Raw genomic sequence first — 13829 nt, forward strand, 5'->3', positions numbered from 1 at the left:
ACGCTCTATTCACTGAGCCAAACCGGTCAAGGCTGTTTATTGACTTTAGAGCAGCGGTTCTCAACCTGTGGGTCGTGACCCCTTTGGCTGTCAAACGACCCTTTCACAGGGGTCGCCTAAGACCATCCTGCATATCAGATATTTACATTACGATTCATAACAGTAGCAACATTATAGGTATGAAGTAGCAAACGAAAATAATTTTATGGTTGGGTCACAACATGAGGAACTGTATTTAAAGGGCCAGAAGGTTGAGAACCACTGCTTTAGAGAGAAAGGAAGAGGAGGAGAAGGGGATAGAGGGAGGGAGGGAGGGAGGGAGGGAGGGAGGGAGAGAGAGAGAGAGAGAGAGAGAGAGAGAGAGAGAGAGAGGGAGAGAGAGAAACATCATTGTGAGAGAGATTAATGTGAAGGCTTCAACTGAGGATCCAGCCTGCAACCTAGGTTTATGCCCTGACTGGGAATCGAACCTGCAACCTTTTGGTGCCCGGGAGGATGCTCCCTCACACTCCCTCTCCATTCCTCTCTCTCTAAAAATCAATTTTAAAAAACATTAAAAAAAAAATAATAAAATGGCATGACCTAATCTCAGACAGGACTGGGACCTGATGTTCTCTGTACCCTATTGCTTTGTGTCCTGGGTTTACTTGGCATTGGAAACATGGTGGGCATCAGGGCTGCAAAGGACTTAAGCTTCCACATAATCCAGACTAAAGAAGTTATCATAGTTGGTAAGTAAAAAGAACTTTTTGTGCTGTGCCTACCAGTGAGCAGTGAACATGTGTTTGACGTGTATTTTTGTTGGGCAGAATAATGATACTTTCATGGGGAATATTGATAAGGCAAAAATAATTCCCACACTGTGTGAGCATTTACTTTAGAACACTCCATACAACTGTCTTGCAGATTTTTAAAAAAATATATATTTCATTGATTTTTTACAGAGAGGAAGGGAGAGGGATAGAGAGTTAGAAACATCGATGAGAGAGAAACATCGACCAGCTGCCTCCTGCACACACCCTACTGGGGATGTGCCCGCAACGAAGGTTGTGCCCTTGACCGGAATCGAACCTGGGACCCGTCAGTCCTCAGGCCGACGCCCTATCCACTGAGCCAAACCGGTCAGGGCTGTCTTTTAGATTTTAACCTAAGTCCTTTTAAGCCACAGATTTCAAAGCAGATAAACCCACAGCTTTTGTCCTTGAGAGGACTAAGGGCTTGACTTCATGAGTTTACTGTTCAGTTAGACGGAGAACATTTGGTAAAAGTGGTAAGCCTGTTTTATGCTATTGTTTTCCTAGGCATGTAGCAAAACTGATTTTAAAGGAAACACAACTACAGTGAACACTCTTAGAGCGAACCAGAATCTGACTTACATTTTGAGGAGTAGAGAAGCAGAGGCAGGCATTATGACATACTAAGTGGTGATTTGATTTATGGGTTTGTCCATCAGATTTAGAGGGCTGCTTCTGCTACAGATGCCACATCATCATACAAGTGCCTTGTGCTCTTAAAGCACTACGGATGTGAGGGTTGATGTCTCCAAGGGCTTTCATTCTCCAGGGAGACATAGAACTGTTCCCGGGTCTTAGTGAGCCTTTGGATGCGTCCATTTGGAATGTGCATTTAGTGGGTCCATGGCCTTGACCTCATGATTTGGGAGTTCTTAGGGCTCCACATTAATTTTGAACCATTTTTGCTCTTGGTACCAGAGAGACCTGTCTGAAGGGGCTTAGAGCTGCGAGGCTCTTCGCCAGATTGTATTGAGCTTAGGGGTGTGGGAAGGAAAGTTTTCTACAGAAAAGTGAGGGTCAAGCATTGGTTGGTTTCTCCTAATAGCAGAGTTTTATAGGCCAGTAATTTGGCTGCAGGATCAAATCCTATATAACAGTTTGTAAAGGTCTGTTTTCAGAGTAATTCCTAATAGTTCATGAATCTTTAATTAATAGAAATTGTAATAGGAAAGTCTAGTTTAAAATCTAATTTGTATTGGGTTGACCAGATGACCCTTCCTGGGTTCTGCTCAGTCAGATGAGGCCCAGGGCTGGTTACCCATTTAGCATCTTTGGGCCTCAGGATCTTCATTCATAAACCTGGGCTTTGGACTATGATCTCCAAGATCACTGTCAGCTCTCCTTAGTCAGTTATGCATTCTAAATGTAATTTAATGGCCAACAAACATCTGTTCCTGAGAAACACTTCCCTAGAAAGAATGGCTCTTTAATGAGTTGGTAAATGGGTCATCCTGGCTGGACTTGCTTTTTCTTTGAAGTTTACCTTATCTGTTAGAAGGGCTGAAGTTGCTGATTTTGCCTGTTATGATTGAGTGTTTCACCTGTTGAGACTTTGTCCATCTTCTCTCTTATCTGTGTGCACCATGGCCTCTACGTTTCTTGTCCTTGCCACTGTTCTACCAGCTCCAAAGTCACCAACCAAACTTAGCTTGGCTAGAGCGAGGCTGGGCGTGGACAGGTGGTTAAAGAATGCTGTCCTCTGGCCAATTGACATTTCTGTATGTGAGGTTTATTCTCTTCTTTAGCCTTAATTTTATTGTTAAAAGACAGTGGGAAGGGCTAATTTTGAAATGATTCTGGAATTAACATAGGAGATCTTTACAAACAGTTAATATATATTTATTGAGTGGGTACCATGTGCCAATATGATGTAAGGTGTAAAGGACACATAAGTTGGGGAATGGGCACTTTCACACATGGCTGGTGAGAGTGTAAAAGGTACAACCTCGGTGTAGAGGTATTTGGCAGTATCCATCATAGTTTAAAACGCATATACTCTTTGACATAATGATTCTATTTCTACATATTTATCCTACAGGTATCCTCACACATTATTAAATGATTTATGTATAGGATACTCATTATAGTATTATTTGTAATAGCAAAAGATTAGGAATAACTTAAAAACCCAACAAGAGGCTATTACATAATTATGTTAAATAATATTATTATAGTACATATGAATATCATTTTACAGACGACAAAGCCAGGAGTTTACAGCTTAGTAAGACCATTGTAAGAAAGTCCAGATAAGACATGTAAAGTATAAAATACTGGCTTTGTGGAAGGATTAATATATGCTAAGCTCTCCTTATTCAGTTACGTTGACCTGATTTACCCATAAGTCTTCAGGGCAGTCAGGTCTGAGTGTCAAGAGGGCTGCCTTCCAAGTCTTAGTGTCGTGCTCTGGAGAGAGGGTACTGGAGCTAAACCAGTTTTCAGCCCTTGTCCTGTTGTGTGAATACCGAGATCAGCACCACAGCACGAGAAGAACCTGCCAGGCTCAGAAACACTTCTGGATTAAATCCTGGCTCTGCTAGTTGCTGGACATGTGATTCCAGGCAAGGTTGCTCAATGCCCAAAGCCTAAATGTGCTCATCCATAAATAAAAATAAAGCACCCTCCCTCATGCTACTTCAGTGAGGCTCAAATGAGATAGGGACGGCCCAAGAACATGCCTGTAAGCCATGCAACACCAGCTGTAATAGAGGCTGTTAGGTACCCAGAGGCTGGCAAGCTGGACCAAGAGATGCTAATTCAAAAACATATCTTTTTCCCTCTGCCAAATAACTTGGCATGAGTTGTAAAAGCAGGAAAGTAGACCAAAGGTAGTTTTGAAATCCTTGATCTCAGACCTCTTGGCACAAGTAATTGCACCCTCTAGACCTGTTTCCCTATTTGAAAAATGAAAGGGCTGCCTGTGTGGGTCCGCTGGTCCCTTCTACTTGTAGCATTCGGTGGCAGTGTGGCATTAGCAGTAATTCCCATCTTGGCTGAGATGATTCATACTGACTGAAAATTCCAAATGCCAGGAGGAAGTGTCTTTGCATATGAGAATTTTCCTTGCACTGGAAATCAGGCCTCTGTGAGGAAAATACTGCCTCCAAGAATGCATACAGTGGGGACGTATTCATTGTTTTGTGTTCTCTCAACCTCTGTAACCTCCTTTGCTATTAGATGTTGGCTTGCACTAGACCTTTGGAAAACCAGGCTTAACCCTTGGTTTACTGGGTAGGATGCTCATATGGTTGTGACTGCTGTACTTTGTCAGTTGTCACACCCATGTGCGGTCTTTCTGTGCAGTTTAGTGATGCCTTATCTCTTACAGTTTCTCATCATATCTCAAAACTAAGATCAGAGACCATTTTTCATCTGTGTCCCCGGCACCTCGAACAGTTCCTGGCACCTGAGAGGTGATTTCTACATATGTATTAGATGGGTAGATGGATTAATGATCCATTTATGGTTATATGTATACTAATCTTGTTGATCTTGATCACCACCTTTATTGTAACTACCACCATTCTGGTAAAATGAAATTTTAGCCATTAATAGCTTATTATTTCAAGAAATAATTTATAGTTTTAAAAGTTCACACTAAGAAAATTAAACCCCTTGGAACATATTTTAACAGGATCTGCAGTTTTTTTAAAAAAGGAAGCTAAGTATTTTAAATAGGCTCTCTCTGTATTACAATATATAATATACATATTTAAAAATCATCATCGATAGCAGTGTTTAGCACCACCACGGGCACACAAGTCTTTGGCTAACAGCAACAAACTTCATAAAGTGCTTACTTGTCCCCTAAGCCTGGATGACTGTCCTATTTCTTTCTTTTTTTTTTTTAAGGTAATTGTAGCCCTAGCTAGTTTGGCTCAGTGGATAGAGCATCAGCCTGCAGACTGAAGGGTCCCTGGTTCAGTTCTGGTCAAGGGAATATGCCCAGGCTGTGGGCTTGATCCCCAGTAGGGGGCATGCAGGAGGCAGACAATCAATGATTCTCTTTCATTATTGATGTTTCTATCTCTCTCTCCTCCCTTCCTCTCTGAAATCAATAACAAATATATCTTGGGGGAAAAAGCTACAATAAAGAATTTAAATTTTTAGAAAAAGAGCTAATTTTAGGCAGTTAAATCTGAAAAAGGAGCTTTAAGATTGAAATAAATAATTGCTTTCTACATATTCATTACCCAAATTAGATAAAGGGTCACTCGGAGTTTAGAAGTGTTTGAGCATGCTGGAGTACTGCCCTCCCTCACGGGGGGTAGGGGGGTGCCCAGTAGAGGAGGGCACACAAGGTCGGCCATGTAGGGCTGTTTGGCCCCAAAGTGGATATGTGAGTCACCTCATTGGTCCACACCCACTTAATGTCAGTACATAAGTTAAAGTAGGTTAGGGCGTTAGACCCAATGCTCCTGAAGATTCTGGTGCTAATAATGGTGGGTGCCTGTGCGTGTGTGTTTCCCTGGAGAATCATTCTAAGAGTAATGGGAGACCTACTCTCAAAGGCTCCTAATGTGGAGGACAGCATCCAGAACTGAATACATGTATGGCTTATTCAGAAGTGGGGAAGAGATTAGAAAAATTTATCCTAAAATTTGCTTATCAAACCAAGTCATTCTCTTGGCAAAGTACAGTAAAACCTTTTGTGGACTTCAACAGATATGAGACAAAATTTCCGGCCAGTATCTCATATGTGAAAATTAACACCGTTAATTTTTTTAAAAATATATTGTTATTGATTTTAGAGAGGAAGGGAAAGGGAGAGAGAGATAGAAACATCAATGAGAGAGAATCATTGATCAGCTGCCTCCTACATGCCCCACGCTGAGGATCGAGCTGCACCCCAGGCATGATGTGCCCTGACCGGGAATCAAACCAACCATGACCTCCTGATTCATAGGTTAACACTCAACCACTGAGATACGCCGGCTGGGCAACACCCTGTTAATTTTAAAATGCTTTTAAACAAGATTTGCTTATAATGAATTAACAGGTTTTTTTGTTATTCACTGTTATTTTTAACAAATTTTAGCAAATAGGCCATATGTTGGAAAAAAACACTATAGTAATTTTACCGGCATAAATAAATATTACATATCTACAACTGTAGTCTACATATTTAAATCCAAGAGTCCCCACTCCTAAACAATGTTCTGTGAATGATTAACACGTGATTACACTGAATTGAGGGCAGTAATTGGTTCCACTGTCACGTGGTATGATTTTCTGCAGCAGTTTTAACCACTGCCAGCCGAGTGCCAGCCAATATTCCAACTTGCACTAAGCCGAGCCCCAGCCAGGTGCATGTGTTTACTCCTGGTGACTGGTGAATGCATGCATTTACTAGACCTATTCAGTATAAATTTAACATTACTGTAATACATATAGAAAACTTTTCTATGAAATTAAACTTTTTATACATAATTGATTTTAATTATACAAATATGTCTACATAAAAACAGGTACACAAATTTGTCAATTTTTTTAACATACACATTCGACGAACCTACTTTATTATATAACAGACTTTCGACTTCAATGGATTTCCCCTCCCCTGAATTACTCAGTCCATTATATCGAGGTTTTACTGTAGTGATAACCCATACATAAATCCCTTGAGAGCTAGCAGCAGTATCCTGCTGAGATAGATACTAACCAACAAGAAATGGCTCTATTGCAGTGATTTTCAACCAGTGTGCTGCAATAATTTTTAAAACATTCAATACCTGACTATTTAGTCATGGGCACTGACCTCTTTTCCCTTAAATTGTCAAATTAAAAATAGATAATAGCCAACACAACAATAGCTGTCTGGTATGAATGAATCTAAATTATACCTATTATTTTTGTAAGATTGCCAAAAAGTATATTTTTGGACGTGCCACAGAATTTTAGTAATTAATTTATGTGTGCCATGAGATGAAAGAGATTGAAAATCACTGCTCCATTAGAATCCAGGTATGAAACCTATGAAACCTCTCATACCTGAATTCTAATAGAAACGTCAGATCCATGCACTTTTGGTCGCAAGTGGGATCACCTACTATTTTGGAAAGTAACTTTCTGATTTATTTTGGGCTCACTACCTGTGTGTGTCTTGGGAAAATAAATAATCCAAGTTCCTATTCTGAGTCACTTTCCAGTCTTGCTTTATCTTTGCATCAGGCTTTGCAGTTTGCAGACAAATGTAATGGGTGAGTTCCAGTAAACTGGCGGTATCATATTTCTTGGATTGAATCATTGCTAAGAAACTTGTTTTTGAACAGGAAGCAGCCCATGAAAGTGTACAGAGTAACATGTCAGACGGAGGAAAATTCTTGTTGAAAAACAAAAGGGCAGCAGGATGGTTTACAACCAGGGAATAGCAAATTTGTGATCTAGGGTTTTCATTTGTTGAATAATTCGTTTCTTGGTGTATGTTTGAGAATTTTTATGCTGTTAAAAATCTCTAGTTGTTGAAGGTTAGGGAAGTAATCCTTAGACTTATCTAGAAGGAAACCTTGGATTAGTGGTAACTTTTACTACATTAGGAGTCTCTGTTGACATACATAACTAGTTGCTAGGTCAGTTATTTTTTAAAATGGAGCTGTAATTACACAGAAACAAACCTGGTGACATTTACATTTGACCTAGATGGTCGGAAGGTCTTTCCATCGACAACATTTGTACTCTATATTTTTTGGGGGGGAAGGGTGAGAGGGGGGGAATCGGGGAGATTTCTTAGTTTATTTATTTTTAAAATGTGCTTTTTTTATTATTGATTTTTAGAGAAGAAGGGAGAGGGAGAAATAGAAACATCAATGAGAAAGAAACATCAAGCAGCTGCTTCCTGCACGCCTACTGGGGACCGAACCTGCAGCAGGCATGTGCCCTGACCAGGAATGAACTGGTGACCTCTTCATGCATGGGTCAATGTTTAACCACTGAACCACATTGGGCAAGCAATCTTAGTTTGTTTAATTTATTGGGGTGATGCTGGTTAACAAAATTATGCAGGTTTCAGCTGCATAATTCCACAACACATCATCTGTACATTGTATTGTGTGTTCACCACCCCAAGTCAAGTCTCCTTCTACCACCATTTATTCCCCCTATACCCTCTTCCACATCCCCCCGTGATTTTTTTGTTTTTAATCACCTAGTTCACAATTATTGAAACAATATGTGCAAAAGTTAAGCAAATAAATCCAGTAGAACCAAAAGTACTTGAATGTTGGATAACTATAAAGAGTAAGCTGTCATCTGCCCTCTCTAGAATTCTCATGGAGAAAATGATTGGCATTGTGTTGTATACTTTGTAATGAAACAGTGGGAGAGAAGCAAAGAGAAGTAAACGGGTAGATAAATATTTATAAAGCATAATGGTCATCAGCGAGATAGGTATATTTTAAAAATACACTTGCTTGGTGTCATTTTACTTTATTTAGTAAGGATTATAACTGTAAAGAATAGCCTTTTGAGTCAAGGAGAACTTTCTTGTTTTACAAATTCTGCAAAATTCAGGCATGCCTTCAGTTGTTTTTGTAGGCTATAGCTTTTCATTTGGTGTATACCCTAATGTGGTAGGATATGATTCATGTTCCATCCGGTTTTGCTCAAAAATACTTGAGTAGCTTCTATGGAAAAAATATTAGATCAGATTTAACTTTTAAGTAAATAATCTAACAACCTGGGCATAATACAAAGACTGAAATGTGTGGAAAAAAACATTACCATGTATAACTTAGACTCTGAATGGTAGTGTTTAATATTTGGATGACCAGATCTCAAAGGAACAAACTAAGATTTAGCCTGACTGGCATGACTCAGTGGTTGAGCATCGACCTATGAACCAGGAGGTCACTGTTCAATTCCTGGTTGGGGCACATGCCTAGTTTGAGGGCTCTATCCCCAGTGTGAGGCGTGCAGAAGGCAACTGATCAATGATTCTCTCCCATCGATGTTTCTATCTCTCTCTCCCTCTCTCTTCCTCTCTGAAATCAATAAAAAAATGTTTTAAAAAAGATTTATTTTCGCCGGAACCGGTTTGGCTCAGTGGATAGAGCGTCGGCCTGTGGACTGAAAGGTCCCAGGTTCGATTCCGGTCAAGGGCATGTACCTGGGTTGCGGGCACATCCCCAGTAGGAGATGTGCAGGAGGCAGCTGATCGATGTTTCTCTCTCATCGATGTTTCTAACTCTCTATCTCTCTCCCTTCCTCTCTGTAAAACATCAATAAAATATATTTAAAAAAAAAATAAAAAAAAATAAGATTTTCTTAATGAAAATACATGATTTTAAGAAGAGATAACATGAGATATTGTCCTAACCCTTATACTATAGCCCTAACCGGTTTGGCTCAGTGGATAGAGTGTCGGCCTGCGGACTGAAGGGTCCCAGGTTTGATTCTGGTCAAGGGCATGTACCTTGGTTGCGGGCACATCCCCAGTAGGGAGTGTGCAGGAGGCAGCTGATTGATGTTTCTCTCTCATTGATGTTTCTAACTTTCTATCCCTCTCCCTTCCTCTCTGTAAAAAATCAATATACATTTTTTAAAAACCCTTATACTATAAAATTGGAAGTGAGGATCAGTTTTTATTTTCTGTTTATGAAGTTAGTAATCTGCAATTTATTTCTAGCAGTTTATTAGTGAAATTTACTTTTAGAAGGAAACCTCCCACCACTTTCCTGTCATTCATAGGACAAAATAGAATATGGGAGACGGAAAGAAAGAAAGGATATTGGAGGGTGCAGGTCCCATTTACACATTTGAATGTATGATAGTAACCATTTTATTTTTCATTTCAAATACTTTCCAAACCCTCTGTTTAGTGAATTGCTTTAATTTAGGAGAAGGTTGTGATATTTTTTCTGGTATTTTCACTTTTGCTTTATTTTTTCTGATTTTGGGAGGATTTTCTGAGCATGCTAAGTGCTGGTTTGTTCAAGGCACTAAAATTGGCTTGCAAAAAAACTATTTAATATGGCATTCTGTGTTCAAAGCCTTTCTTATTTGTTTATCCTGGAACAAAGATGTTTGTTTTAAAGTGGTTCGAGTTAATTGTCCAACTTCAGATTTCCCATAAAACATGTAACAGATTATCCAGATGGCAAATGATGATATATATGTGTTAAATATGAGTATTTCTGTTGACCAGGTGGTGATTTCATGTGAATTGTTGAACATTTGTTTCTTTTTTTTCTTTATTAAGGTATTACATATGTGTCCTTATCCCCCCTTCATCCTCCCCACCCCCGCTCATGCCCTCACCCTGTTTCCTATTAAACCGTCTTTTGTCTAAGACCAGTTGGTAACATCATTTGGGACACAGTCAGGTATCACTAAAGGACAACAGCAAAAGTTCACACACTAAGTGGCTGCAGCATTGGCTCCATGTGGCATGTGCAAGTTCACAGCCAGCGCCTGCCTTGCCCTTGGAAAGATCTTAAGGAAGTACCTGTTGGGATGCTGTCCAAACCATCCCCCTCCTTTCCCTTCTGTCCCCAAACCCTTCTTATATGCCATTTTGCATGGCGCTTGGAGGGGAAAGGACAGCTGTACTTCCTCAGTGCCTGGGATTTACGTGCAGAGCGGTTTCAGTTCTTCCTTAGGCACTTCCCTTCCCCCGACCAGTGTCATGTTGTTTGTTGCAGGCTCCACCCAGACTGTTTCCTTTTCGATGGTGCTCAGCTTTGCCAGGATGGGTCATTTGTGGGAGAAGTCATGTGTCTAGTCACAGGGCTCCTTATAGGAAACGCTCACTGCCTGTTAAGTGAGCATAGGACACACACAGTCCTGAGCCTGTGGGACTCCCTGGCTCTGAGCCTTGGGTGGACAAACAGTTCTCATTTTCAACATAAAGCTTTGAGTATTTCATACAGTATCAGATCCCTGCAGATGTTTTTCTTCTGAAATTTGGGCAAAAATCTGAGTAACACAGTATTACATATTAAGGCTATGACAAGAAACCCATTGTTGCTGCAATCTAGATTTGAGCAGAACTGTTAGTTTTCAAAAGCAGGAGTTTTCTTCTAGAGACCTTTCATAGCAAAACTAAACATTACATAAAAATAAACACAAACACAGAGGAAGCCTCTGAGAACACTTTGAAACCTGTTCGGGGCCCATTGTTATCGCAATGAAGGTTGCCCAGGTGTCACTTGAAACATCTTTTGGTGGCATTCTTGGCGGACACAGTATGCTAGGGCTACAGGAGTCCTCTGTCCCCTGTGGTCCTCATTGTTTGAGATCAGATATGAGAACAGGTGCTCAGGAGCCGATCCAAATGATACTCATTTCATGGTTTATTTTTCCTGTCCCTTTATAAGGATTCATCAAGATGTCCTTTCCTGATCACATTATGGACAATTTCAGATTTCAGACCTTCCCTGAGGAACCAGATAGCTTCATTACTTTGTTATAATGAAGTTGTGGAACTCACTATAGTTAGGTCCACAACTTGATTATCCTATAGCCTGGAGTTTGGTTTCACTTACAGCTAGTAGCAGGACTCACCACTGTCAGCATGCATAACAGTATTTGCATGTGCTTTACATTTATAGAGTTCTTTCACATGTTTCATTTGATCCAATATCTGTATGATCAGGGGTGGGATGAAATAATTATACTAAATTTATAGCTAAACCATATGAACCCACTCAAGACATCTCATCTGGTGGGAAGGGGAAAAAAAAGGAAAAATAGAGTGATTCAAACTCTTGGTGTGATTGTCGCTAATAATTTGTGAGTGAATTACATTTGAAATTTTCCTCCAGCCATTCTAGGGATACTTTGGAATAGTCAGATTTGTGAGTTGTTTCCAACATAAATTGCTTAAGTGCTCTTTGAGTTCTTTTATGAAAAGTCAAAACTGGATACAGCCCTAGCTGGTTTGGCTCAGTGGATACAGTGTCAGCCTGCGGACGGACTGAAGGATCCCGGTTTGATTCCAGTCAAGGGCACATGCCCAGATTGTGGGCTTGATCCTCAGTGTGGGGCATGCAGGAGGCAGCCGATCAATGATTCTCTGTCATCATTGATGTTTCTATCTCCCCCCCCCTCTCCCTTCTCTCTGAAATCAATAAAAATATATATTTTAAAAAACAACCTGATACTGGTTCTTATCCTGGGCTCTTTTTATTTTTTTAATCCTCACCCGAGGATATGTTTTTATTCATTTTCTGTAGAGAGAATGGAAGGCAGGGAGAAACATTTATGTGAGAGAAACACTGATTGGTTGCCTCCCATATCCGCCCCAACAGGGGCTTGAACCCACAACCTGGGTATATGCCCTGACTGGGAATCAAACCTGCAACCCTTCAGTGCACAGGGCAATGCTCAACCAGCTAAACCACACAGCCAGGGCCTGGGATCTCTTAACAAGGAGAAGCCCCAGGCCTAGGCAGTCTGGGGAAAGTGAGGGGGGATGTATGTGTCAGAGTGGTCCCTGGGCGCCAGGACAAGTACAGTATTTGGTTTCTCTTTTATTGATCTTCTGAATAGCTCACTGCACATTCTGCATCAGTTTTTGAGATTGGTAGGAAAGGTACTGCCTATTTTATACGGACTAGGATTCAGTTGAGATTGTGAGATCATGCATTTTAGTGGTAGCATTTAGTAGATGTAAAGGTCTAGATAAGATGTTCTGATGTATCTAGATTCACTAAGAAGATATGACCCAACCTAACCGAAGTTTTACCTTGGCCTTTGTCTTTCACATGACCTTTGGGTAGACATGCCCATTAAAATGGAAACAAATTATTTTAAAATGGAAATTATTCCAATGATTTATGTTAATGGGGAGCTCACTGAGAAGACAGCCATGAAAGCTTCTACATTGCTTATTTTGTTGCTTGTGGCCAGGAAAATGATCCAGGTGACATGTCTCAATCCAGCCTTTTGTAAACTGGCCACTTCACACTACCAAAATGTCAAAGCAAAGTATCTGAAACAATGGATTGATTTTATACCCTTTCCAATTTAGGAACCACTGGCCAGTGATCAGATTTTTAGTGCAGGCTAATAGTTTAAAAAGCATGAGTCAGTCCCTGATTGCAGCTGCCCGGTGCATGTCCCTCCCAGCCACTTTCTTTCTAGTAGTCTCCCTTCTCTCTCAACTTCATTATTCTTATCTGTAAAGTAGGGATATGTTATCTTTATGTGGTTGTTCTGAGGACTAGTTTGTATATGCAGAATACTTAGAACAATGCCTGACATATAGAAAGTCCTTAATAGATTTCAGTTTAAACAGGTTTATCCAAGCCAGTTCTAAAGACTACAGGTGTTGCTTTAACTATACCTACCATGTGTTTTTCAGGAGTGGGGAACCTTTTTTTTGCCAGGGGCCATTTGGATATATAACATCACTAGAGGTCCGGTGCATGAAATTTGTGTACTTGGAGGGGGGTGTCCCTCAGCCCAGCCTGCACCCTCTCCGATCTGGGATCCCTCTCACAATCCGGGACTGCTGGCTCCCAACCACTCGCCTGCCTGCCAAGCCTGATCACCCCCTAACTAATCCCCTGCCAGCCTGATCGACACCTAACTGCTCCCCTGCTGGCACGATTCCCCCAACTGCCCTCCCCTGTTGGCCCGGTCGCCCCCAACTGCCCTCCCCTGCAGGCCCGGTCACCCCCAACTACCCTCCCCTGCAGGCTTGGTTCCCCCCCCCCCCAACTGCCCTCCCTCCCCTGTAGGTCTGGTTGCCCCCAACTGCCCTCCCCTGCAGGCCATCTGTGGCAGCCATCTTTTAACCACATGGGGGCAGCCATCTTGTGCGAGGGTGTGATGGTCAATTTGCATATTACCTCTTTGTTATATAGGATTCTTGGGCCATACAAAATTGTCAACTTAAAAAGCCTGCTATATTTGGCCAGTTAATTAAATCACTCCTAATGCCTTGTCAGGGCCAGACCAAATGATTTATCAGACCTTATACAGCCCAAGGGCCAGATGTTCCCCACTCCTGCTATAGATTATACTGTTTAAGGCTAGAATGGTCCTGCCAGTGTGGCTCAGTGCTTGAGTGTAGACCTATGAACTAGGGAGGTA

General features: G+C 41.0%; 2 protein-coding genes across 12 annotated transcripts in view; one reads left to right on the forward strand and one right to left on the reverse strand.

The window, feature by feature from the left end:
• Window positions 1-13829, forward strand: part of NFE2L2 (NFE2 like bZIP transcription factor 2) — a 157572-nt gene that overhangs the window by 137660 nt on the left and 6083 nt on the right. Inside the window, exon 1 of one of the 8 annotated variants that reach the window (XM_081095868.1) lies at window positions 564-731. The exons of 5 other annotated variants lie outside the window; for them this stretch is intronic. Coding sequence is in view for 1 of the 3 variants with exons in the window: in XM_081095864.1 (XP_080951990.1) it covers window positions 7705-7737 (33 nt within the window). In the remaining 2 variants the exon portion in view is untranslated. Of the gene's footprint in view, window positions 1-563; window positions 732-7346; window positions 7738-13829 lie in introns of those variants that run through there. 2 more of the 8 variants (XM_081095864.1, XM_081095869.1) reach the window with 2 other exon arrangements.
• Window positions 1-13829, reverse strand: part of HNRNPA3 (heterogeneous nuclear ribonucleoprotein A3) — a 40288-nt gene that overhangs the window by 5831 nt on the left and 20628 nt on the right. The gene's annotated exons all lie outside the window — the stretch shown is intronic.

The sequence above is a fragment of the Myotis nattereri genome (assembly GCF_964212035.1).
Source record: "Myotis nattereri genome assembly, chromosome: 7".
NCBI lineage: Eukaryota > Metazoa > Chordata > Mammalia > Chiroptera > Vespertilionidae > Myotis > Myotis nattereri.